The following is a 27844-nucleotide window of genomic DNA, read 5'->3' on the forward strand; positions in this document are numbered from 1 at the left end:
ATATATTTTCCAATAATTGAACGTGTAAAGTTTAAAAAAAAAGGAGGCCAAAGTCTTCTCAAGTATTAGGGACACCTACTTGAACTTTACAGTCCGATAGGAGCCTTAATAACTAGTTATGAGAAAATCTCACTTGGAGTTCTCCTTGAGCTTTTCAGACCTCCCAATGGGTTCCTTTTTATTATTTTATAAATACGGATGTACTATCGACAATAAAGAGCTAGTTATTATAAATAAATTATTGAATAGTAATGTTGGTGGTTTAAATATTAAAAAAGGTTATATTTTAAATATATCTATACAGTTTAAAGATAGATGCATCAATGTATACTGGTTAATATAGTCTCAATACAGAAATATATGAATTTGAAATATATAATTTCATACAGTACATTCGTAGTAACAATTTAGCGGCCGTTTTTTATCATGCTCTGTATCTCATGTAATTTAAAGAATGTTATCAGAAAGTCTCGTGCATTAGTCGTGATTAGAGGGCGTGACAGTGGCAATATGTGTACCGGGAAATTTAATATATAATAACAATAATAATAATAGTTAAAATTAAAGTGAAAGATGCCTTTTAGGTATATATTTGAAACATACATAAAAACTAATCTATATATTTTAAATATCTTCTTTTTTCTTGGTTTCTTGGCTCACATTTAACCCTTCTGTCAATTGTTGAGTGTTGAGTTTGAGTTGAGTCTTCATCCAATAACTCTTGCGATGTCGTATCTACAAACTTGCTTTTAAACTACATTATTATTCCACAAATGCACGTTTTCAGACATGAAATTTGACATTTTCAAAGAAATCTATGACGATGTTACTTTGGCATAATAAAACATGTATAGCTTTGAAGCTCGATGTCAGTAGAATAAAATGATATTTGCGTCGAATCATAACATGTATCAATCACACCAGTAACGACTTTCCGGTACACCTATTTGCACCACAGTATTCACATCTGCAAGTTAAAAATAAATCTTTTTTAGAATATGTCTCATATCTTACTATTATAACTGAATATTTTTGTGATTCCTTACAAAAGTGTGTACAATATTTTTTGTGATGTACAGCACACCTATTCTTCTAAATGAGTTTCGTCTGTTGTGTAATAAAAATATTTTAAGAATATTAATAAATATTTTATAATAAAGTATTTTCACTGACGCTATAGATTTGAATATAAAAATGAAACGAACATTTTTCAAACTCTATGCTGTTAGATATCTTGAACAATTAACCTGCAGTTACAATTAACGTTCCAAAAGTATATTTAATTGCTTCTAATTAGCACTTTTAACTCGTTGTTATTGTTTTTTTCGTTGCATTTGCTATGCTAATGAACTCGAACATTCAGGTCTCGCTCGACTAACAAACGGTTTGGTTTGAATATATTTATACATTTCGATGACATGACCCACATATTAAAGTCCGGTGTGTCTAGCACGACTCATACTATTGCTACCCGGTGGCTTTAAACTAACTTGAATGAGCATATAAGTAATCCTCACCGATTCCATACTTACATTCTCAAATGTTTCCAAATTTCCTGTATTCCTGCCTATCATTTCAATGCCTATTGCCCATGCGTTGATGTTTACGAGAGTAGTGGTTAGATGATTTTTTTTGTTAATTTTATGTTTACATTATTCCTGGATTAGTTTATAGCACTGTTTGTAATAGGGTTAATTTTAAACAATACATAAAATATTTTTAACCAAAACATTTGACCGACAAAAAAGAAATAAGAAACTCACTAAAATGTAAATAATAATCAAACTTAGATTTTTAACACAAAACAAATCTAATATGTTGTACGGACCGACTGCAAAATAGTTAAAATAATATTGTAAATAGATAAATAGGTTTAGCTAGGTATTCAGCTAAATTGTGTGTATATAGTCGAATATAAAATACGTCTAGTAGATAGATTAAATAAGGTTTTTGTTTATTTTTATTTACTTATTACAACCAGAACAACATAAAGTTGTTGCCTTCATGTTGCCCATGAAATGATTACTGAAAAAAAAATTAAAACAAAATTTTATAAATATATAAAATATAAAATATAACGTAAATACAAAATACGCAAATGTAAATATGCTAAAATGTAAAATAATGATAAATATAACGTATATAAATTAAATATAATTAAATATGTAACATTATACAGATATATTTAATTATTTTAAATAAAAAATATGTGAAGACGTCAGATCCTGAGTTTGGTTCCAATGGGACTACCTGGGAAGTGCACTCTTTCGTATAAAAGAATAATTTTTAAAATCGGCCCATAATAGACGGAGAAATCGGCGAATATACATTAAAAAATATATATACAGCCGAACATAGAACCTCCTCCATTTTCGAAATCGGTTAAAAAACAGCATAACATATATCCTGGCAAATATAATCAAAATGGTCTAGTTTACGTTTACCCTCTTTCATATTTCTTTAGTTCTATCAGTTTAAAGAGTTAATTTTAAGAGCCGGCTTGTTTAGCGAAGTGGTAAAGGCGACAGGACGGTCCTCCTGCTGTTACGACAGTCGCGGATTCGAATCCTGCTGGGACATGGTCGTAAATTTATGTTTGTGATTGTTTAAAATTTGTGATTATCCTCGGCAAGAGTGCAACATCCGACAAGGAAAATGATGCCCGGTCACGCCAGTAACCAGGATAGGTAAGACCGGATGTCTTCTGGGATGATTTTCAAGTTGATTACTCGCCAGCCGGTAGGCTTAATGCTGAGGACCGTAGTTCCCCCAGTTAAACTGTAGGTCCAGTCGAGATAAATCGTCGTTAGTAAAAAAGGAGATTTTAAAATATATAATAAAACAAATAAATACGAAAGTTATACTATATTAAAGTACATATATTTTTGTTCCGTTATACTAGAGTAGACAGTTCTTTAACACAAAAATATACTAAGGCGCGTTATAGTTATCTTCAAAATTTCATTCTAAAAATATGGACGGAAGAATTAAATTACAGTTAAACCGACTTGGTCGCGCAGGGGTAAAGGCGACAGGACGGTTCTCCTAATATTGCGATATCCGTGTTTAATATTTGTGATTGTCCTAGGCAAAAGTGTAAAATCCGACAAGAAAAATGACTCCAGTCAAGCCGGTAATCAGGCTGGGTAAGACCGGATGTCTTCTAGGATGATTTCTAAAGTTGGTCATTCGCCAGTCGGTAGGCTTAATGCCAAGGACCGTGGTTCGCAGCCCACGTTAAACCGTACTTCCAGTCCAGATAAACCCCTAGCTGATAAAAGGAGACTTTAATATACGTATATAAAAAATACAGTTAAAATGTATGATATATGTTAAAATTACTGCTGTGCTGCTATTATGGTAAAACTGACAGCTTATATTATCTTGTGTATAAAATCAATCAACTGTTCGTCGACGAATTATTTTATTTTATATTGTATTAACGTTTAATTGAATGTAAACATGAATAGCATTTAGTTTCTCTTTTTTTTGTAAACATACTTGTTAAAGAATGCATATTTCTGACTCCAGGCTTATTCCTATGACCCAGACCACGAAGACTCGCTGGTCTTTGTTGACTTTTTACGATGATTAATCTCATCGGCCAGATGCAAACATAAGCTGTTGATGACTCATGTTATTGCACTTTCTTCCGAATGGTGACCGGTCGGTAGTTTCGCGAAATAGTGGGCTGATAAAGTATTTTTAGAAGTATGCTTTCTTACGCCGCATTGGATAATGAATTAAAAAATTGCGAAGAGGACGAGGAAGTTGATTAACATATAATCGTCTTAATTATTCTAAATGTAAGTCTAAATTTATCAAATTAATTATTTTTATAATTTAATTATTACATTGTTACTAGTCGTTTCCGACTAACCTACATTTTGTCTTAATGATAACTTAAATCTAAATATATAACTAGGAGGGCCCATCGACCCCATCTCAGTCTCTGATGAAATAAGTAATTTTATTACATACACCCCACTACACAACACAAGATCAGATGGTTTGATTCTTTTGTATCTATGTGCCGCTCTGATGGCATCCAAAAGTTGCAATACTTCAATATTCTCATGAGAATGGAGTCTTTCCTCATGCCCCCTTGCAATTCTCTTGATTTCTTGACTTACTGTGGGTATCTGAAAGTCTCGATGTAGGTAATCAGTCCTGTAGTATTTGGGTGCGCCCACAATACTTCTCAGGACTTTGTTCTGAAAAATTCGAATTTTGATTATGTTACTATTTGCAGAACATCCCCATAATTGAACTCCGTATGTCCATATAGGTTTCAGTATTTGCTTATATAATAGCAATTCATCATTTTTTTCAACATATTTTAATCACAACAGTAGGACCGTCCTATCGAATTTACCCCTGCGCCACCAAGCCAGCAATAGAAATTTATTAACATATGTACCGATAATTGTAATTTTCTTCCAATTAGCCAATACATTTTCATATATTTCAATTCCACTTCTTTTATTTTCTTCTTTATATATTCCTTCCAGCGAAGTTTTGCATCAAGATTCATTCCGAGATATTTAGCGTTTTTGCTATAAAGAATAATAGTATTATTTAATGTTATTGGTGCTTGTACGGTCTGATTGTAGGTGAATTGCACATGCACAGTTTGTACTTTCGTTAATTTTTATTTTCCAAGTTTGTGTCCAATTATTTCTATTGCCTGTTGTAATTTTCGTGTGACTTCTTCACTATTGTCTGCGACAGCTATAATCGCAGTATCATCAACAAATGTAGCCTTCGTAATATTCTCCATTTGTTGTATATCACAAGTGTAGAGTAGATAAAGCGTTGGCCCCAGTACATTTCCTTGTAGTACACCTGCTTTAACTTATTTTATTGTAGAGTAAGCTTCTTCTTGTTTAACTCTAAACATTCTGAACTGTTTATGAAAAAGGTCTTCATACCAAATCTTATCGAAGGCTCGTGCTACATCTAAGAAGCTGCTATACCTGAGCATACTTTTTTACTTTCGTGGGCTTCTTCAATAACATCTGTTATTCTGTGGACCTGGTCAATTGTTGATTGCTTGTTAATAAACTCAAACTGGTGTGTTGGTATTACGTTTTTTTCTCTCTATGATTATACCAAATGACATTTAAATGTGCAGCATCTAAATAGCAGCAGCAGGTTGGTTCAATATACATGGAATATATTATTTTCTTATTTATTTATCTACTTATTATTCAGTCTTTCCAAAATAACCGTGAACTCACATCATTAAACTTTATCACAGCTGCGCAATTTTGCTGGACCAATTTTGTCTTTTAGTTTATTTTGTATTTGTTATCTAACACAATAACGTGAATAAAGATAATGTTATCAAATATAATTGATTTTAACATTATAGTACATATAACATAATGCACACATTATCGGAGGATTATAAGGATTTAACCTACAGTTAATTATACAGGCACTATACTTTGCAGGTTAGTACTATTTTATTATATTTTTATTGAATTATTCACCAGCTTGAGTTCTATAAAGTGTGGCAAAAGTCCTGGTACCATTTGGATTGCGTGTCATCTTGGTTATGTGACGTTTAGTTTAGTTTTGCTTTAACCATTGTGTTGTGTAGACGTCCAAATTTTATTATGGTAACGAATTGAGTACAATACTGCAATCCTAACGCTGTCTGAGCGATGAAGCCCATTTTCTTCTCAGTGACCACCTCCATAAACAGACAGTCGGTTTTGGGGAACACAGAGTCCTCAATTAATTCATGAAACATCATTACATCCATTAAAAACAACTATATGGTGTAGTATTCATGCTGAAACATCATTGGTCCTTATTTTTTTGACAGTGACCAAGGTGTTGCAGTTACTGTTACTGCTTAACGGTACCAAAACATGATTCGAGATTTTCTGATGCCTGAAATGGAAGAGCAAAGACTAGAGGACATGTGGTTTCCGCAAGATGGGGTCACAGCACACACAGCTCGTTCGTCAATTCAATTATTTAATGACGTTTTTCCACGAAGACTGATTTCGCGAAGTGGCGATTTAACTGGGCTAGCAATGTATGGCCAGTCAGATCTCCGGATTTAACAGCACCAGACTTGTTCTTATAGGGTTTTTATAAAATCAAAAGTTTATGTGAATAAACCCCAAACAGATTCAACACATGCCTTAAAAAGAGCCGAAAGTTGCATAGCGAATCGCGGTCACCATTTGGCCGATATAAGTTTTCATTCATAACGAAAAAAAAAGGTAAAGACCAAATAAACTTTTTATGAAAACCAAACTTACTTATCTTTTTTTTAATCAAAGTTAGAGGCAATCAAAATGGTAGCGGAACTTTTGTATAGCGGTAGCCCCACCTGTTAGACGCATTATTTATGTAGTTGTATCCTCTGGGAGCTACTTAACTAACAATTTTATATCCAAGTAATGTATTTTATTTTCATCAAAGGACATATTAATAATCAAGTTGAATAATCATTGAATAATCCTGTTTTTCTTTTTATTTCAGGTACCGCAGACACATTGAACAATCTAGTATGTATCCTAATACTTAGTTATTCATAAAGTGTGAAGAAATTACTACTTTTGGATATGTAAGTTATTATTCTTTTATTATTACTCTAGTTAAAAGGAGATGCTGTCTGATGCGTCGGAATATATATAACCGAATTAGCCTATAACATTCGAATTGTGTTGGTACTGGTCGACACTGTTGTCAAATATTTACAAAATTTTTCAAATCGTTAATAATAACATTTTGAAGATAATAAACTGAAAAACGTAAAATTATATAAGTTCATACATTTTGATCACGTGCATTGACTATTTTACTGAATGTACTACACACATATTATGTCTTGTAATAAAGACTTGGTATTAAAAATACAATTAGCAATTGCATCTTGGTTAAGCAATGGTCTTCCACCTTTGAGTCATTCTAAAATGCAAATAATAAACCTTTCTGTTCGAAAAATTGACATAAGAGATCATAAAAGATTTCCTGAAATTTATCATTAGTAAAACTCTTCTTTATGTAGATAAACGCCAAAACTATTGGATTTAGCAGTTAGTTTAGGTTGTTTAAAAATTTTACAATGATATTTCAATTTATATTTACACAGATATCGCTGATCATAATATAGACATGCACCTAGTAGTTGCTGAAGTACGTAATACGCGATATGCAATATTTTATTAACTATTTTTTATAAAATGTTTAATTATTTTTAACTAAAAATCTTGTTGTTCATTTACATTATCAAAAGTTTTCGTGAATATATTGAATAGTCTAGTATGTATTCTATAACGCTCTGTTATCCATATCCATATTTTATTATAAAATGCAAAAAATCACAGTAGATAATGGAGTTTTTACTGAATTATTTTACATAATACACACATATTATGTCTTGCCATAAAGACTTGATATTAAAAATACAATTAGCAATTGCATCTTGGTTAAGCAATGGTCTTCCACCTTTGAGTCGTTCTAAAATGCAAATAATAAACCTTTCTGTTCGAAAAGTTGACATAAGAGATCATAAAAGATTTCCTGAAATTTATCATTAGTAAAACTCTTCTTTATGTAAATAAACGCCAAAACTATTGGATTTAGCAGTTAGTTTAGGTTGTTTAAAAATTTTACAATGATATTTCGATTTATATTTACACAGATATCGCTGTTCATAATATAGACATGCACCTAGTAGTTGCTGAAGTACGTAATACGCGATATGCAATATTTTATTAACTATTTTTTATAAAATGTTTAATTATTTTTAACTAAAAATCTTGTTTTTCATTTACATTATCAAAAGTTTTCGTGAATATATTGAATAGTCTAGTATGTATTCTATAACGCTCTGTTATCCATATCCATATTTTATTATAAAATGCAAATAATCACAGTAGATAATGGAGTTTTTACTGAATTATTTTACATAATACACACATATTATGTCTTGCCATAAAGACTTGATATTAAAAATACAATTAGCAATTGCATCTTGGTTAAGCAATGGTCTTCCACCTTTGAGTCGTTCTAAAATGCAAATAATAAACCTTTCTGTTCGAAAAATTGACATAAGAGATCATAAAAGATTTCCTGAAATTTATCATTAGTAAAACTCTTCTTTATGTAAATAAACGCCAAAACTATTGGATTTAGCAGTTAGTTTAGGTTGTTTAAAAAATTTTACAATGATATTTCGATTTATATTTACACAGATATCGCTGATCATAATATAGACATGCACCTAGTAGTTGCTGAAGTACGTAATACGCGATATGCAATATTTTATTAACTATTTTTTATAAAATGTTTAATTATTTTTAACTAAAAATCTTGTTGTTCATTTACATTATCAAAAGTTTTCGTGAATATATTGAATAGTCTAGTATGTATTCTATAACGCTCTGTTATCCATATCCATATTTTATTATAAAATGCAAAAAATCACAGTAGATAATGGAGTTTTTACTGAATTATTATACATAATACACACATATTATGTCTTGCCATAAAGACTTGATATTAAAAATACAATTAGCAATTGCATCTTGGTTAAGCAATGGTCTTCCACCTTTGAGTCGTTCTAAAATGCAAATAATAAACCTTTCTGTTCGAAAAATTGACATAAGAGATCATAAAAGATTTCCTGAAATTTATCATTAGTAAAACTCTTCTTTATGTAAATAAACGCCAAAACTATTGGATTTAGCAGTTAGTTTAGGTTGTTTAAAAATTTTACAATGATATTTCGATTTATATTTACACAGATATCGCTGTTCATAATATAGACATGCACCTAGTAGTTGCTGAAGTACGTAATACGCGATATGCAATATTTTATTAACTATTTTTTATAAAATGTTTAATTATTTTTAACTAAAAATCTTGTTTTTCATTTACATTATCAAAAGTTTTCGTGAATATATTGAATAGTCTAGTATGTATTCTATAACGCTCTGTTATCCATATCCATATTTTATTATAAAATGCAAATAATCACAGTAGATAATGGAGTTTTTACTGAATTATTTTACATAATACACACATATTATGTCTTGCCATAAAGACTTGATATTAAAAATACAATTAGCAATTGCATCTTGGTTAAGCAATGGTCTTCCACCTTTGAGTCGTTCTAAAATGCAAATAATAAACCTTTCTGTTCGAAAAATTGACATAAGAGATCATAAAAGATTTCCTGAAATTTATCATTAGTAAAACTCTTCTTTATGTAAATAAACGCCAAAACTATTGAATTTAGCAGTTAGTTTAGGTTGTTTAAAAAATTTTACAATGATATTTCGATTTATATTTACACAGATATCGCTGTTCATAATATAGACATGCACCTGATAGTTGCTGAAGTAGGTAATACGCGATATGCAATATTTTATTAACTATTTTTTATAAAATGTTTAATTATTTTTAACTAAAAATCTTGTTTTTCATTTACATTATCAAAAGTTTTCGTGAATATATTGAATAGTTTAGTATGTATTCTATAACGCTCTGTTATCCATATCCATATTTTATTATAAAATGCAAAAAATCACAGTAGATAATGGAGTTTTTACTGAATTATTTTACATAATACACACATATTATGTCTTGCCATAAAGACTTGATATTAAAAATACAATTAGCAATTGCATCTTGGTTAAGCAATGGGCTTCCACCTTTGAGTCGTTCTAAAATGCAAATAATAAACCTTTCTGTTCGAAAAATTGACATAAGAGATCATAAAAGATTTCCTGACATTTATCATTAGTAAAACTCTTCTTTATGTAAATAAACGCCAAAACTATTGGATTTAGCAGTTAGTTTAGGTTGTTTAAAAAATTTTACAATGATATTTCGATTTATATTTACACAGATATCGCTGATCATAATATAGACATGCACCTAGTAGTTGCTGAAGTACGTAATACGCGATATGCAATATTTTATTAACTATTTTTTATAAAATGTTTAATTATTTTTAACTAAAAATCTTGTTTTTCATTTACATTATCAAAAGTTTTCGTGAACATATTGAACAGTCTAGTATGTATTCTATAACGCTCTGTTATCCATATCCATATTTTATTATAATAATAATATATATACGGTAACAGTTAATGGTGGAACAAACAAAAGAAACCGGTATGCAATATATTCGAAATACGGCCGAATTATTCTTAGATGGCGGAGGAACCCTAACAATGGAAACGACACACGCTAAATCCGCGCCCCTGGCTGAATTAACGGCCGGGTGACGTCACCGCGTCGACACGCAACCCCGAAGACTTGTTCGGTTGAAATGGGCCAGATGATGTCACGGCCACCGCCATTATAAATAGTAATGAAGTCACCTTTCGCTGCGCGCATCGTTTCCCCTTTTATGGCCAGTCAGGTGGCAGAACAAGCCAACGCCGAAGCTTCGCGCTTCGCCTCTGGCGCTTTAACGGTAAATCTCTTCGCTATTTCAGTTTGGATGCGTTTGTACAGTTCCAAGTAACACTCTAGAGGATTATAATAATTTTCTAAAAACTTAATATAACTTAATACTACGCCGATATACAATTACTACAAAAATCTAGTTATCTATGTGAAACAAATGATCGTTTATTGAATGATGTAGTCTTTTATCTCTTTGCGTGAATAGTATTTGATAAATTACTTTTAAAAAAGGTTAAAAAAATGTATTTTGTGTTACAGGAACTACCTAATGTCTGAAGAAACATAATTTAAGATACCACTTATATAACAAACTTACCATCGTCAGTCAACCATATCCACTAGACATTTTTTTTTGTTCAATCTCACCCACAATATTTGTTCAACAAGAGGGAACCTACTCCTCAACAAAACAAGTTAAAACAGATGTAAAGCAAAGAAACGTATTGGGACAAACCCTTTACCTAGTTTACCCGTGTGATATACCACATATGGACAGTATATCATTGATTAAATTTGTTGGTGGTTCTGCTATACTTGTTGGATAAAATAGCGGAGAAAACTCAGAAAAGGCCAGTTACTTTATAAATAATTTGACCCAAACATAGATTAAAAACTTAACCAAAACAAATCTATAAAATACAAATATATATTGAGTTTATTTAGAACCAATCAACGCATAAAACAATACAAATGAATAATACATCATTCTATATAGCAACAAGCCGGCTTGGCGGCGAAGTGGTAAAGGCGACAGGACGGTCCTTTAAGTGATTGTTCTAGGCAAGAGTGCAAAATCCGACCAGGAAAATGATACCAGGCTGGGTAAGACCGGATATCTTCTGGGATGATTTCTAAAGTTGGTCACTCGCCAATCGGTAGGCTTAATGCCGAGGACCGTGGTTCAGAGCCCACGTTAAGCTGTAGATCCAGTCACTAAAAAAATCCAAAAGGTTGACGTGACTAAAAACAATATAACATTTAACATTTTTATATAGCAACAACATTAAGTACCTTCGGTATTAATATCGATACAAAACACCATTGGAAGCACCACAGTAAAAATAATTAAAAAAACCGAATCCGAAATATTAAAAAAAAACTCAGAGGCATTAGGATGGCCAGTGGAGTGTGATTCTCATGGCAATACTGAAGTATTGCAACTCTCGGACAACACTCAAGCAGGACACAGGCACGAAAGAGCTAAACCATTTGGTATAGTAGTGCAATGAAATAACAGATCAATTGGAAAGTCCCCGGCCTGACACATAGATGGCGCTTCTAACATTAAATTCATATAATTTTTAGTTAGCCCTAACCCTCAAAAGATGAGTGTATAAATTTGACAGCTATCGGATCATTAGTTTGTGAATTATAGCATTTTGAGTGAAGCAACTTTTGTTATTTCGAAAAAAATGGATACAAAGGAATTTCGCGTGTTGATAAAATATTGCGTTTTGAAGGGAAAAAATACTTAAGTTTTAATATACTTGAGTTTCCAGACACTAAACTAACCATACTAAGTTTAGACGTGGTGAAATGAGCACCGAAGTCGGTGAACGCAGTGGACGCCAAAAAATCCACAAAATGATTTTGAATGACCGTAAATTGAAAATGAATGAAATAGCAGACACTCTAAAGATATCAACTGAACGTGTTCATCATCTCATTCACGAATATTTGGGTATGAGAAAACTCTGTGCAAAGTGGGTGCCGCGCCAGCCAACTTTTGACCAAAAACAACGACGAGTTGATGGTTCGGAGTAGTGTTTGAATATGACTTCCCCATCCACCGTATTCTCCAGACCTGGCCCCCAGCGACTATTTCCTTTTCTCAGATCTCAAAAGAATGCTCGCTGAGAAGAAATTTTCGACGAATGAAGAGGTGATCGACGAAACTGAGGCATATTTTGAAGCAAAGGACAAATCGTACTACAATAATGGTATCGAAAAACTGGAGAGTCGCTATAATCAGTGTATCACTGATTATAGCCATAGGCCAATAAAAGAACAGGATCAGGAAAGAACGGATAAAGAAAGAACAGGAAACTAAATACAAAATAAACAAATAGCGTCCGTTCCACAAAATGTTCTGAGTACGTATATCGTCAAAAATGTCAAACTTTACAATGGAACCGTCAGATGGACTCACATGATAACAGTGTTGCCAATTCCCGAAATATAAATAGTGACCCTCGTATTAGAAAACAAACCCTTCCGCGTCACTCGTTCGCCATTCAGGTAATTTAAGTAGATGGTCAAATAGTCTGGGTCGTGTAACGTGTTACAAGTATTTTTGTTATCCTTAATATACCTGACATAAATGATCACCAAACACATAAATATATTAGAATTCTAAACTAAACTAACCACCGCGATATCATTTAATCAAATAATTGTTAAAAACTCGAAATACTTTTCTTTTGAAAAACGTAGAGTTCTACTTGTAAGAAAAATTAGTTATGAATGGACGAAAAATAATTGCCGATTACATCCGCATATCCGTTCCACGCTCACAATTTTAACCAAAGTTTGGCAATAATCAAAATATTTACGAACATCCTATCAACATGCGAAGCTTGAGAGCGCGAGAGTTCGTTTATTGATAGAGACGGGGGCTCGCGACAACGTTTCCGTCAACGCAAGAATGAACGAAATTAACGCTAAACAGAAACAAGCAAGGCCCAGCACGCATAGCCCACATAACTCGGTTACGAGACAATTGAATTAACGATCCACAGAATCTCCAGACGTAAACTCAATTGGTCATTTCCGATGGGAATTGCTTTTGTAGGTTATAACAACAATTTTAAGTAAAAACCAAAAGAATTGCTTTCGAAATGTGGCGGACAACGGTAAACTGCACCAATACGAAAACCTTCATACAATGTTACAGTTAAAACAAAGAACTTTATTAATTTGTTAATTGATTTTTATTACTCTGGATATGGCCAAAGGTTTATTATTGGTGGAGACTTTAATGTTAAACATACAGCTTGGGGTTCACGAATAGTAACACCTGGAAAAGGAAACGAATTACTCAAAGCCATTAACTTACAAATTGTAATTATCATTCAGGGCGCGAACCATCTTACTGACCCACAGAGAGTAATAAAGTTCCTGACCTGCTGGATTTCTACACTTCAAAAGGCATCTCATTAAATCAAATTAGTACAGAAAACTTGTACGATCTAACATCTGATCACACTCCAGTATTGTCAACACAGGGCGCGACAATCCTAAGAAAAGCAAAAAAGTCTAATCTGACCAACAAATATACCGACTGGGACAAATTCAGATTAATACTGCAGGAACAAATCAGTTTAAAAGTAAGACTTAAAAGTATAGATGATCTTGAGCAACAAACCCATAATATAACTGAACAAATGCGGTTAGCTGCAAAAGATGCTACCCTAATAGCAAGAGAGAAATCAGAATATGAAGAAACCAGAAATGCTGCGGACAAAACTACTTTTAATAGAATTAGTAATCAGACGAATCAAAAAGTCAAGGAATATAAACAGAATTGCTTTCAAAAATATGTAAGTCAATTAAGCCCAGAAGCAGACGAAGACTATTCGCTATGGAAAGCAACTCGAAGATTTAAAATACTAATTATTAGAGTACCGCCAATTAAAATTATTAAAGTGAATGGGTCCGACGTAACGATGAAAAAGCTGAATTGTTCGCACAATACTTAACTAACATATTTCGACCTAATGATATAGAATCTACCATGGATACATCTCCTGTTTATCAATCCGATGTAGATCTAAATCGAATTTCTCCATTGGAAGTTGCCACTGAAATTGATAACCTAAATCCTAAAAAGGCACCTGGTATAGACGACATTTCACCTGGATTATTGAAAGAACTGCCACGAAAAGCAATCATCATGTTGACATATATATGCCTGTTTAAGACTGAAGCATGTTGCGGAATGCTTTAAGGTGGCTCAAATAATTGTGCTCAAAAAACCTGCAGAACAAGTCGAATCCTACAGGCCTATTTGATCGGGTTTGGCATTTGGGATTAATCTGTAAGATGAGCAAATTGTTACCGCATAACTACTGTCAATTGCTGGACTTATATCTTTTCGGGAGACAATTTAGAGTCTCACACGAAATGGCGCTCTTGACATCTTACTCGACATGGCGTCTTAGGATCTCTCCTGTATCTGCCCTACACTGCTGACATCCCAACAACAAAAGAAACACTACTTGGAACCTTTGCTGACGACACAATTATTATGGCAAACAACATTCCTCTGCCTAGGGTAATAGAAAAAGTACAAGTGGCAGTCAACAAAATCTACAAATGGAGGAATGATTGGAAAATTCAACTTAATAGCTCCAAATCTGTTCATGTTAATTTTGCATTGCGGCGAAATAATAAAAACTTAATTATATCACTCAATAGATGCCCGATTCCTCAAGCAGAATTAGCTAAATACCTCGTCATCCATCTGACGGTAGATTTAATTGGAAACATCATGTTACACAAAAATCAAAACACATTAGAACCAAAATAAAACAACTATACTGGTTATTCAGAAGATACTTTCAACTTGATCTAAAATAATGGAGATTGATTTATCAGACAATCACAAAGCCAATTTGGACCTATGGGCAAATATGGGATTGCACTGAAAATTCTAATTAACTAGTTATCAAACCCACTCGAAACAAAATTCTTCGATTAGTTACCAATGCTTATCGCTACGTAACCAACGAAGAACTGCACGATGACCTGGAAATCAAATGGATTTTCGATCCAAGATTCACCTTAAAACACTAAAGAAGCAATACAACTACTGGACAACGCGCAGTATATCAGAAGATTGAAGCGAACCAAACTATATGAACTTATATAAAGTGTATACCTTTACTGCAAACTATAGCTTAATTTATTACAATTTTATAATTGAGGAATACATATTGATGTATTTATATAGCACTCGTCTTGCTCGTGAATTAATCCAAGTACAAATGAAATGTAGTAATAAATTAATTTATAAATAAGATTGTACTAAGCATATCTAATAAAAATTTACAAGCAAACTTAAAAAAATCATAAAACTATATATATTACATATAAATCTACATAAGCCTAAATACTACATTTTTGTCAAGGTCGCGGCTAGGACGACAGAGCCAGAATGTTAAAAATCAGTTGAATGAAACTAGTAGAACCGAAAACAGTAACTACCAAACTATATAAATCCATAATAGGTGGTACCCATCCAGAGTTTGTACTCTGGATGTTTACCCGGATGTCTGGCAAAATAAGGGACCATGAGCTTCATCAACGCTATGGTGATATGGCATATAAGGAGCATTTTCTAAATAATTTATATTCATCTTAACGAAAAAAGGTCTACTTTTAACATAGCGGTCAGGGAATTATTGTCAGAACAGTGGATATTGGTCATAATATGTTCAAATGGAGCTTTGGAAATTACTATTACTATTCACTGTGGAATATCCACTTATTAGTAAAACACCCAAAAATGTTTAATTTCCACAGTTCTCAAAATACATTTAATTATTTTTAATAAACCTTTTCATTTGGTGCTTAATTTTAAAGGTTTAATACTTAGTAAGGTACTTCATTATAAGATTTTATTACTCACCCTCACCGACAACCCTCTTGATTCCTCTTGGAACCTCTTAGTTCGCCCTATTTACTGTATGGATGTATGTTACACCTACTCTGACACTATGCTGTATTTGCCAATCGCCTTTTTTTCTAACCAATAGACAATTATAAGGATTTTCCTGTTCCAAATAAGCTAGATGCCAGATAGGAGCAATAAAATGTGATCAAAATATATAAAGCTATAAAAGATGCAGATACTATAAAAACGGTATTTTGGAAAATAAATAGTAGAATTTCATAAAAATAATTAAAAATTTTAGTAATTTATCTCTCTGACATCCTGAACAAATAGACCAAAAATTGACTAAATAACTCACCCAACCATTCCAAATCCCATACCAAACACCAACACGCCTACAACGGAGACTTCATAATAACATCTGCGGCCAACTGTATGGCCATCTGTATGGCCAACCTGAAAATAACACACATTTATAAAACATACCAACAAACAACCCACTCTGTAAAAAAATTGTTTCTATTTTTAACCTAAACTAGCTATCAAAATGCATAGTGTGTGATACAAGAACTTTTATAGTCTATTCAAAGTTTTTTGTACATACATCATCAAAATGTTCAATGTATTTCCGCTGCAATTTGTAAATTTCTTTCAGAATCAGACAATATTTTCCTTCTCATTTTGTTCTAGTTAAAAAAGAGACACAATGCTGTCGGATTAGTTCGAACGCGTAAACGAATGAGCCTGTCAAAGTCGCCCGGTTGTCAGACGTATTCAAAATTCTTGAAAGCAATAGTGATAAGAGGTTATAACTCTAATCTATAAACTATTGTTGCTGTATGATTAACTTTAGTATTTAAATGTACTATAATGTCAAAATATATTATATTTGATAACATATTGGTTCAATTATTTTATTTAGATTAGAATTTTGTTTATGTAAAAGCCAAACTGAACTAAAACTCAGAGTTGATGCGGCAACAATGCGACGTTTTCACGTCACAAGTTTAGATGACGTATAATTATATACCTAATATATTAGTTGAATAAAATTAAATTTAACTAAAAGTGTGTTTTTAAATATTCAGACCAGATACTTTTCAATCCGAGTAGTTCATAAATTCTGCAATTAAAAATAAATGTGATATTCGAAGTAGTTTGATTAAGAATCACACGTAACATACCACCAAATGCCTTTTTTATTAGTCAAGCCGAAGATTTTTAAAGGGATCCTACGATTAAAAATAAATCTGATTAATACAATAAGAGGCTATTACTAGAATTTATAGTACGCTTCATTCAAACGATCCGATTCAAGATTCTTTTTTTGTCTCAATTACCCAACCCCAATCTAAAAATAGCTAAAACCCAATTGAACACAATGTAACGGCAATTTTAATTGCCTAGATCCCCCCCCCCCTTGTATCGCAACATATAACCAGCTGCTAATAAACCCGTGGGTTCTTAAAACGTTGGATTTTTCTGACCTATTTTTCCTGCAAAAAAAAACCGGCAAAGTTATCTCGATATCGCAATCGTTTTCCCTTTTACGCCGAAAGCCGCAAATGGTGTTCTCCAACACCGTGACGAAGCTTTATATAAACCGACTGACCCTGGCCTGAGTGTCATCTCGACTAGAAAAAAAATGCCTCCAATAATTGAATCGATAAATTTTATTTCACCTAGATTAAACCCTCTTTTGAACTCGTCGTTCCGTTAGCAACATATGTTTGAAGATTGTTTTTAAACACTTTAAATTTCACGATAATAATCCCCTGAGACCACCAGCCCGCCGCTGTATAAAAATGACACAACCCACGTTAATCAGACCTAACAACTGGTAAAACTAATGACATCATCGTGTCTTGTTTGGCTCTGACAGACCTTCGAAAATTATTACGTCCTTTTAGACCAAACGCGCGGTTTTTTCAATTTTTTTTTGCTTCCTTTATGGGTCATTTAATACCATGATGTAATCGATATATCTGACACTCTCTGTCACTATTATTAATAAAAAAGAACTATCGGAGTCAATATAGGTATCTATAATACGAGTTCAGACATTACTCGATAGATGGTGACCGTTTTGTTATATTTGAAAATAAAGGATTTTCGCAAAAACACATTATAACATTTCGTTTTTCCTATTTCAGATGGTCAGACATTCCTCGGCCGAATCGACGATGACGGAGCGATGAACCGAACAGAATTGCACCGATTGCAACTGACTTAACGAAAGAATCGACTCGTTTAAAGACAAAGTTACAAATAGAACTGTGATCATGGAAAAAGTGAATCGCGTTAATAACAACTTGATATCGTTGAAATGTGTAATATTTTTATTCTTTGGAGGTGAGTATTAACGACGGAATGAAAAGGGATTGGAAAATACGCGCCGAAAATATCGTCCGTTACATTAAATGATGTTTTTTTTTCTACAAACGAAAATAACAGAAGTTTAATTTATTCTAATTTCAGCTAATTTATTCCTTTGTTTTCTATTTAAATCCGCTCGGGTACTGCACTGGACTGCGAACGCAGATTCACTCTGCACCTTTGAATGAGTCTTCCCTCCCATTTACCATGTATTTCATTTCACCTGTGCTTCTCTCCAACCTGGCGCATTCGCCTTATTTTTTATTTTTTTATATTTAAATAAAATTGCTAAACACATATTATTCTCATTGGAAATTAATAGTATTTTTTAAACCTGACCACAAATAATTATTCTATGTTTTATTAATATTTTACAGCTTCCTTTCAAAAGCCAAACATGTTTTTCTATCAAAAATATATAATTTAAAACATATTTTCTAGCTAATAATTAGCTTCACTCTTTAGAGTTAAATACAGAGAGCAACGCTAAAAGAATATTACAAGCCATACAACAGGGTTTTTACCCTAAATGCTGTTTTCTCTTTGTTATTTATTGTATTCTTCTGACTAATAACTATTCATTAACTCTTGACAGTGCTAATCGCATAATTATCGAATGATGGATAAATGGCTTTCTAAATATTGAAGGTATTATATAAGCTATCAGTCTATTCATTTTACTGTTGGTACACATCATCCAATGCAAGACATCATCCAATCTTTAACATTAATTTAATTCTATTCATATATCTGCATAAAACCACTCATAATAACTTAATTTTTTCTATTATTTGTTTGAGCAATATTACAAAATTTTTTGATTTTACAAAATCATATTTTGCTATTACCCCTTCTGTTAAGGACTATAGGAAACTCCTATATTATATTTCAATGTTAATTACTTTCTTTCTTTCTAAGTAAGATTTTCTTCTTAAGTTTATTCTATTGCGTTAACTTACATGATGAATAAACAATTGTTATATTCACTGATTATATTTGTAGCTATTGGAGCTCTTCTGCCCTTTCTTCCACTACAGATGAACATTTGGGGTTTGTCTAGAAATGAAGCAGTCATAGTGTCATATGTATCACCTCTTATAGCAGTCATTGGACCCTTAGTTGCTGGACCATTAGCTGATCGATTAGCCGGTAAGTAATAGACTACCATAGGCCTAAACACGTAACTAATTCCTATATTTTAGGCGGCTTTGGAGGCGCTCCCCGCAGTAAAACAGGTAGATATCTCCGAGTTATGATAGCAGTTAGCTGTCTCTTGGCGACGATATTCTATTGGCTACTACTTACCATCCCGCCCATAGTGAGTAATGTCATAGCTGAAATCGTCGGCTTTTTATTTAATCGTCACTTTATAGATTCGCAGTCCACCAAATGCTGCGTTCGCTTGTGACGAACAGGGCGGTTACATACTGCAGGATCGATGCGGTGCCGAAAGAACATGTTACAACTGGGGATCCGGGGTACGAACGCTAATAAAAACATCGAATGTCATGTTTCATTCAATATTTTTTTAGAAAGGAGCGGTATTTGTGAAGAATTGCATCTTCTCATGCAACGCCACGTCCGCTTATAGAGGTGAGAGCAAAGAACCCAAAGTAGAAGAAGTCAGTTCCGAATACTCCGACGGTGATTACGAGGCGACCGAACCCACTATAGCCAACGAACCTGAAGGCGTAGGTACCAAGAATTAGTAACAAAGTAGCTATTAACATTCATGTGTTTCAGTTTGCACCGAACGCAAATAGCGATAACGTCTTTCCGGAACTCTATCCTCACATGTGTTACAAGAATATCAGCGGTGATACCGTCTGCGAAGTGTACACCGATTACTCTTGGCCGATTCGTTTTAATTTGGGCCTCAGACCGTCAGATAATGTAGGTAACGAATCTGAGGACACCTGCAAATATCCCTTTGGTAAGATTAAAGTTAATTTTGACTTAAATCCAAATAAATCAATCCGATTTCATATAAAATACATATATCTGTATATTTAGTTGCCTATTATATTTTTATTATGTTAAAACATTTTTCTTGTTTTCCAAATTACTTTCAAAAAATGTTTTTGCGTAACGAAATTAAGTACATTTCTTTTGAACTATTTAGATGAATATTTCCATTGTCGTATCCCGCCAATAAAGTCCCAGTTAATCAAGGAAGAATCAGGCGATGAAGATTGTAATCCAGTTATTCTGTGTGAAATTCACGACCCATACAACTCAACGGATTCTTTGCTTAAAAGATCCCAATGCGGTTACGATAACATCAGCTTTTGGTAACAGGCAATTCCTTTTATGTGAGACCAAAGATATTAACAAACATTTTTAGGCTATATTTGTTCATTAAATCCTTGGCGGATACCTTTCTGGCGGCAGCTGTGGCATTAATCGGTACGGCAGTGGTGATAGCGACCAGAGAGACTTCCACTGGTCGTGGCGATATCGGAAAACAGTTTGCCGTTGGTGCTTTGGGTTTTGCCATTTTCGCCCCCATCATTGGCGGATGCGCAGATGGGAAATTTTTGGAAGCGATGATTTGTTTCACCGTTTTGATGGTGATAGCCGTTATCGTTGTGCTGGTTGATGAGTAAGAACTTAAGGTCTATCGAAAAGGTAATACATAACTGATATAAAATTTGTTTTTACAGGAAAATGCCTTTGAGTCCTCCAGAGTGGTGGTGGCATACCAGTTGCGGTCTTTTGGCGTTACCAATGTCAGCAGTAAGAAAATACGGATTAGAAACGGTTGCTCTGGGTATCATACTGTTCCTTCTGGGTATCTTTTGGAATACCATCGATACCTATCTACCCTGGTATGAAATTTATACCTATTTGAAACTATATGGCCTATAAGTTTTTTTAATTTAAAGCTTTATGTTGAGAAATCGATACAATGTATTTTAGTCAATGTATCATCCATATATTGCTGGCTACTTATCCCATCTCTTTTAGGGTATCCATGATACTTTTTTAGTGTCTGCGGGACTACCGTAATCGGGTTGATAAGTTTATGGATTATTAATATTTCCTTCAAGCGATTGTGACAGGTCAATTGAAAAGTCCCCTGCCTGACACATAGATGGTGCTACTAGAATTAAATCCATACATTTTTTAATTAGTCCTAACCCTCAAAAGATGCGGGTATAAATTTGACAGCTGCCGGATCATTAGTTTGTGAATTATAGCATTTTGAGTGAAGCAACTTTTGTTATTGTGAAAAAAATGGATGAAAGGAATTTCGCATGTTGACAAAATATTGGTTTTTGAAGGGAAAAAATACAATTGAAGCAAAAACTTGGCCTGATGCCGAGTTTCCAGACACTGCCCCAGGAAAATCGACCATCAAGGATTGGTATGCTAAGTTTAGACGTGGTGAAATGAAAACCGAAGACGGTGAACACATTGGACGCCTAAGAGGTTGTTACCGACGAAAGCATCCACAAAATGATTTTAAATGATCGTACATTGAAATTGAATGAAATAGCAGACACTCTAAAGATATCAACTGAACGTGTACATCATATTATACATAAATATTTGGGTATGAGAAAGCTCTATGCAAAGTGGGTGCCGCGCGAGCTCACTTTTGACCAAAAACAACAACGAGTTGATGATTCGGAGCAGTGTTTGAAGATGATCAAGCGTAATAAAACCGAGTTTTGCGTCGATATGTGACAATGGATGAAACATGGCTCCATCATTTCACTCCGAAGTCCAATCGACAGTCATCCGAGTGAATTTTACACGATGAACCAGCTCCAAAGCCTGGAAAAACACAACAGTCGGCTTGTTGAGGTTATGGCGTCTGTATTTTGGGATGCGCATGGAATAATTTTCATTGACTGCCTTGAAAAAGAAATGACCATCAAAAGCGACTATTACATAGCGTTATCACTTTTGAAGGGAATTATGTTGAATAAAAAAAACTAATTTTGTAAATAAAAAATGTGTTTTACTATGGTAAGCCAGGGACTTTTCAATTGATCTGTTAAATGGTTTGTCCCAACAATTCTGCATATTATGTTTGCGTTTTACACTCCGTGTATCATCGAGTGTTGCCGTCTTCAATTTTGGCATGGTTGCTATAAGCTTCACACAGCAATCGATATCCTTCAACTTCCTTTTTCTTCACTTTGTTCTTCACCAATTCAATTTCAACGCACTGAAAAAATTTTTGTTCATTCTTTGAGGAAATTACACAAACTATAAAGTTAAGGGTGTCAGTGAGGCAACAAAATGAAGTTATAGTTACAAATCTACCCGATCCGAGATAATACACAGTAATACCATTTGTTATAAATCCTTTTAAAATTAATTTATAGAGCCAACAATATGTAAATGTTATAATGTATACTAGTTCTATGATTATGTGTTTTGCAATATTTATTTATATCTTTTGTGTTATTTTACAGGCATATAGTTAAAATGCAAGAGGGAGAACCACTGGTTATTGGTTTAACTGTCACAATAGGTGCCTTACCGGCTGTGGTATTTCTGTACTATGCCGAGAAAATTGTCGACTATTGCGGACATTCCAATATTTTAATTTTCTGCTTCGTGAACTACATCTGCCATCATTTGAGTACGAAATAACCCATTAATTAATTCGTTAAATATTGATCAATTTTATCTCTTATAGCTTTAATATCCGTGGAAAATGCGAAACTGTTGCTTCTGTGCGAGTTCTTGGAAGTATTTACACTGCATATCATGTACGTCACTGCCATATTGTACCTAAGACATCTGGTGCCGCGAAAATTTACAGCTTGTGGTCAAGCACTGCCAGTGATAGCTCATTTCTGTTTAGGTAATATCATTACATATCATAATCTCAGTTGGCGTCGACGCTCTCACTGTTTTTTTACAGGTCGCTGTTTTGGTGCTCTCCTAGGCAGCTTAGCTTATGACGAGTATCCTTATAATTTCAACAGAGTCCATCAAGGTTTTACCGTAGCCGCCGCCATTGTGGCACTGCTCTATTACATCACCTACCACTTTTATCTTAAACCAAAATGTGGAGCTCCGCTGCATACACCACCGGATCCAGCACCAGCAACTATACAAAGTAATCAGCTGCACTCTAAACACTATTCATTTTTATCATTCTACACTTTCTTCATTCTATAATTGCAAAGTTTCTTTACGACTTCATTACATTTTTAATCATCTCCGTCGACAAGTTTTGTGTTCAAGAGACGACACTATTATTCTGTCATTTTGTACTAAATATATATGGATATTTTTCAGATATGAATGGTAATGGTTCCTATACACCACTACGAGTATATCACAACAGCAAATCGAAGAAAGGACATTTTAGATACTAGGGAAATACTTAAAACCTGCTATAAAAGCTTTATTTTTATATTTTATTTGGATTGACGGCTTGTTTTCGTTCACATCAATGATACTATTTGATTTTCTTCTATCACAATGTATTTATCTTCATGTCAAGCACATTAAATAAGATTATGGGTATTGGAGTGGACGAAAAGATGTCATATCATTATATATATATCATATATAGCTGTAAATAAAAAAATGTTTTTATTTTTATATAAACATTTTTAGATGTAATAAAGAGCAGCTGGATGATCCTTTTCTAGTTTCCTGCTATAAATATCGGTTGATAATATATTATTTTTTATGTACATTCTTGCACAGTCGTGATATAAATATGACGTAAATACGAATTGTTAATTGTTAAATTTCTATATATTTTTGATTTATATTTTCATGTTGTTTCAACATTTCTTAACGCACAATCGTTTCTATTCGACTTATTATTATTATCAAAAATATTTCATTCGATGAATAAATGTTATTACTATAGTGTTATTTCATTTATTCAACCCGTACAAACCAATGCTTAGACCCATTTTGGTTCTATAGGATCCACCTACCAACAAACAATCAACTATTAGTGTTAAGTACTTCGTATACAGTACAGTACACCTCAAAATACATCAATTAGCTTGAGGGAGATAATAACACTGAGGTGCGTAATAGTCAAAGCAAACGCTTTGACTATCATCCTATTCTAATTGATCTAATTAATAGGCAGTTGTATACTTTAAATTAAGATTTAGAATATTTATCACTTACTGAAGAAAAACAGCACATATATATATCCCTAATTACTGTTATACAAATTAGAATAGAAATTTACTCTTACATTACAATTTACTCTACTTACATAAAAAATCGGGATCTCTTTCCGTAAAATAAAATAGTTTCAGAGGAGAAAATTTTTTGTTTTATAACTTCTTCGAATTCTGGTAAATAATTCTTCATTAGCTTAGTGATTCATTTCAATACAAAATATAATGAACTTTAGTATTAGAAAAATAAAAATTACTTAAAATAATAATATATAATAATAATAAAAAATATATCGTATCCAATACGTATAAGGGTGCTTTTAAATAAATCTCCAGTATTGCTAGTTGCCTACGGGTCAAATATTTTGAATAGCGCAATTCTAAAGTACTCCATGAATAAAATAAACAATTATTTGTTAGCTTAAATAATGTCTGGAATAAACTTTTTTGCCTTCTTATTTTCCGCTTTACCTTAAAACTATTACATTCACGCATTTGTCATATTAACGGTTTGTTTACCAACAAGTGCCATTCAAAATATTTATAAACCTTATATTTACATTTATATTAAATTGAAATCTTATCGCATTTCTTTGTTTTGATTCGGTGGTATAATGTTTGACTATCCAGGTCATTCACCATATTTAATCGAACAATTACTAAGATAAGATATATTAATGTTTATATACAAGTGCCACCTTAAAAGATTTCATAGAAAGAATTTTGCACAGTTATGTGAAGGTGACCGTATATATCTGGGTAAGAGAAAACAAAAGTTACGGTTAAATAGAATTTCATTTTTTCATTATTAATGTATTAACAAAATATTAACTTAGCTAGAGGAACAATTTTACGTAACTTCTCTTCTTGTATACTGTATATTATAGCATTTAAAAAAAATATTCTGGCAATTGAAAATTAATTCTGATGTTTGTTGTTTTGTTATGATCGTCTCATTTTTGATCAACCTCGGTAGAGTTAAATGACCTAAAAAGTGTTGATGGCAATAATAGTTAAGCAAGACTTTCGGCAAGTGTTTGGTGTCTAATACAGGAGATAGAAAGAAACAAAACATAAAATCAGGTGCGGTATATTTACTGTGGATGTCCTATAACCTAGAAACACGTTCAAAATGATAATGAAGCTGTTTGAACCCTTAAAACTGGCCAAAACAAAAAACGTCTGGTGACATGTTGCATTCTGTTGTAGTTTTTCGTAAATTCGAAGACGTCTTTGACCCACTATGACCAATGCAAGTAAACTTTATCAATTCATTAATTGTAAGATATTGCGAAACCATCGAATCGTTAAAGAGGATATTTGGGTAAGAGATGGCAAAATAGTGAACCCTGAAAGAATATTTTACGACGAAAAAATAAGTGCTGATGTTAAAATAGACTGTAAGGGTCTATTACTCGCTCCAGGTTTTATTGAGTTGCAAATTAATGGTAAGCTTTTAAACTTTAGTTAGTAGTAATTAAAATGATTCTGTTTTAGGTGGGTATGGATATGATTTTTCATTTATTGAAAATACAGAAGCTGGCATTGAATTAGTATCAAAAAAATTACTCGAACATGGAGTCATTGCTTACTGTCCTACGGTGGTAACATCACCAGTTGATGTGTATCATACAGTATTACCAAAACTATATCCCCGCCAAGGGGGTGCTCATGGGGCAACCATTCTTGGTGCACATGTGGAGGGTCCTTTTATCAATAAAGAAAAGAAAGGTGCCCATCCTGCCAACTGCATTCTGGATTATCAAAATGTAAGTGATTCTATTTAAATGAATTACAACTATACCAGTCCAATTTTAGGGCATATCTGAATTGGAAAGGGTGTATGGTAGGTTAGACAACATTAAAATAATCACACTAGCTCCAGAATTCTCAAATTCTTCTTCTGTTATTCAGGAATTGAAGAAAAGGAATGTGATTGTATCTTTAGGTATGGTTTGGATAGTTAAGATCAAATAATTTTAAACTAAGAACTTTTTAGGACATTCTACTGCTGATTTGTTAGAAGGTGAAGAGGCTTTAGAAGCAGGCGCCAGTCTGATAACACATCTGTTCAATGCAATGTTACCAGTAAGTTAACTCAGCAATTTGTCCCTGACAAACTTGTAATGAGTAGATTTTTAGTTCCATCATAGAGATCCTGGCCTTGTAGGGTTACTGGCATCTGATAAAATAACACAGGAAAAAAAGATTTTCTTTGGGATTATACCGGATGGTATCCACACCCATCCCGCAGCTCTACGCATTGCTTATAGAGTTCATCCAGATGGTAGATAAAGAATTAAGTTCGATCATTTATTACAACTAAGTAAATATCTTGCAGGTTTGATAATGGTAACAGATGCAATATCGGCAGCTGGTTTAAATGAAGGTCAGCATAAGATAGGTCAGTTAGATATCGAAATTCGGGATAACAAAGCTTTCATAGCGGGAACGAATACTTTGTGCGGTAGCATAGCCACTATGAGCGAATGCGTTCGCAACTTTATGAAGGCGACAGGTAATCTCGCCTCTCTAGTAAAAAAACGAACCTTAAATGCTTATTATTATTGTAGGTTGTTCCCCAGAATATGCGCTAGAATCGGCCAGTCTTCATCCAGCACAAGCGCTGGGCATCGAAGATCAAAAGGGCACTCTTAATTTCGGAGCAGACGCCGACTTCATAATGTTAGATGAAACATTCGAAATAGTATCTACATGGATATCTGGTCAGTTGGTTTATAACCGAACTACTGACTTATAAATTGTTTTTATTTCTTTTTATATTATATAAACATTTTATACCAATAAAGGACTATATATATTTATATAGGTTTTTCTTTCATGCATTAACTTTCTTTTTTTTTGTTTTCGACATCATTAAATATTATTTAAAAGTTTAGTTCATATAAATACACACAATAAATCCATTAAATATAAAAATGCTTTTTAAAGACCTTGTATATCTATTTCTTCTATTTACATAATGTTTAAAATATTTCATCATTTTGAACATGAACACAGCTACGCAACGATTTTTTTATACAATTTGTGAGAAATTTAAATGTCAATTATGAGAAAAAAAGATTTTGAAGAAAATTTGACGAAGAAAGAAAAATTGATGTATGAACAAATAATGTAATTTAAACTTTGTGCCAAAACGTTAAGTATTAATAGCCTTTGTGACGGTATGCTTTCGTAAATAATGTTTTTTCAATTTCATAGCAATTCTCAAGTTACATAATATATTGTTTTAATCATATGAAATGATAATAATCAATACTAACGTGTAAATATA

The 27844-nt window shown here is 32.9% G+C and overlaps 2 protein-coding genes and 1 long non-coding RNA gene across 5 annotated transcripts; 2 read left to right on the forward strand and 1 right to left on the reverse strand.

The window, feature by feature from the left end:
• Positions 1–6501: 6501 nt before the first annotated feature.
• LOC143191461 (uncharacterized) lies at positions 6502–24280 on the forward strand. Its single transcript, XM_076396547.1, has 14 exons — positions 6502–6586; positions 18211–18409; positions 19436–19582; positions 19636–19751; positions 19807–19911; positions 19966–20124; positions 20177–20366; positions 20556–20724; positions 20778–21035; positions 21097–21261; positions 22861–23030; positions 23088–23255; positions 23316–23513; positions 23696–24280. The coding sequence occupies exons 2-14, from the start codon at positions 18340–18342 to the stop codon at positions 23773–23775; spliced, it is 1995 nt and encodes a 664-aa protein (XP_076252662.1). The 5' UTR covers positions 6502–6586; positions 18211–18339; the 3' UTR covers positions 23776–24280.
• LOC143191462 (uncharacterized) lies at positions 11240–16523 on the reverse strand. Its single transcript, XR_013004511.1, has 3 exons — positions 16416–16523; positions 16073–16188; positions 11240–11376 (listed from the first exon to the last, which is right to left on the reverse strand). It is a non-coding gene; the product is annotated as an uncharacterized LOC143191462 (long non-coding RNA).
• An 888-nt stretch (positions 24281–25168) lies between the features above and the next one.
• LOC143190619 (N-acetylglucosamine-6-phosphate deacetylase) lies at positions 25169–27374 on the forward strand. 3 transcript variants are annotated; one of them, XM_076395042.1, is made up of 8 exons: positions 25169–25308; positions 25759–25997; positions 26047–26318; positions 26368–26497; positions 26549–26637; positions 26692–26836; positions 26891–27067; positions 27123–27374. In XM_076395042.1, the coding sequence occupies exons 2-8, from the start codon at positions 25793–25795 to the stop codon at positions 27308–27310; spliced, it is 1206 nt and encodes a 401-aa protein (XP_076251157.1). In that variant the 5' UTR covers positions 25169–25308; positions 25759–25792; the 3' UTR covers positions 27311–27374. The 3 variants fall into 3 exon arrangements, with proteins under 3 accessions (XP_076251157.1, XP_076251158.1, XP_076251156.1); XM_076395043.1 differs by lacking the exon at positions 25169–25308 and adding an exon at positions 25495–25632; XM_076395041.1 differs by lacking the exon at positions 25169–25308 and having other exon boundaries at positions 25650–25997.
• Positions 27375–27844: the final 470 nt, after the last annotated feature.

This window comes from Rhynchophorus ferrugineus, unplaced genomic scaffold (genome assembly GCF_030347505.1).
Source record: "Rhynchophorus ferrugineus isolate W39M unplaced genomic scaffold, kcgeb_rfMv2 rfM2, whole genome shotgun sequence".
Classification (NCBI taxonomy): domain Eukaryota; kingdom Metazoa; phylum Arthropoda; class Insecta; order Coleoptera; family Curculionidae; genus Rhynchophorus; species Rhynchophorus ferrugineus.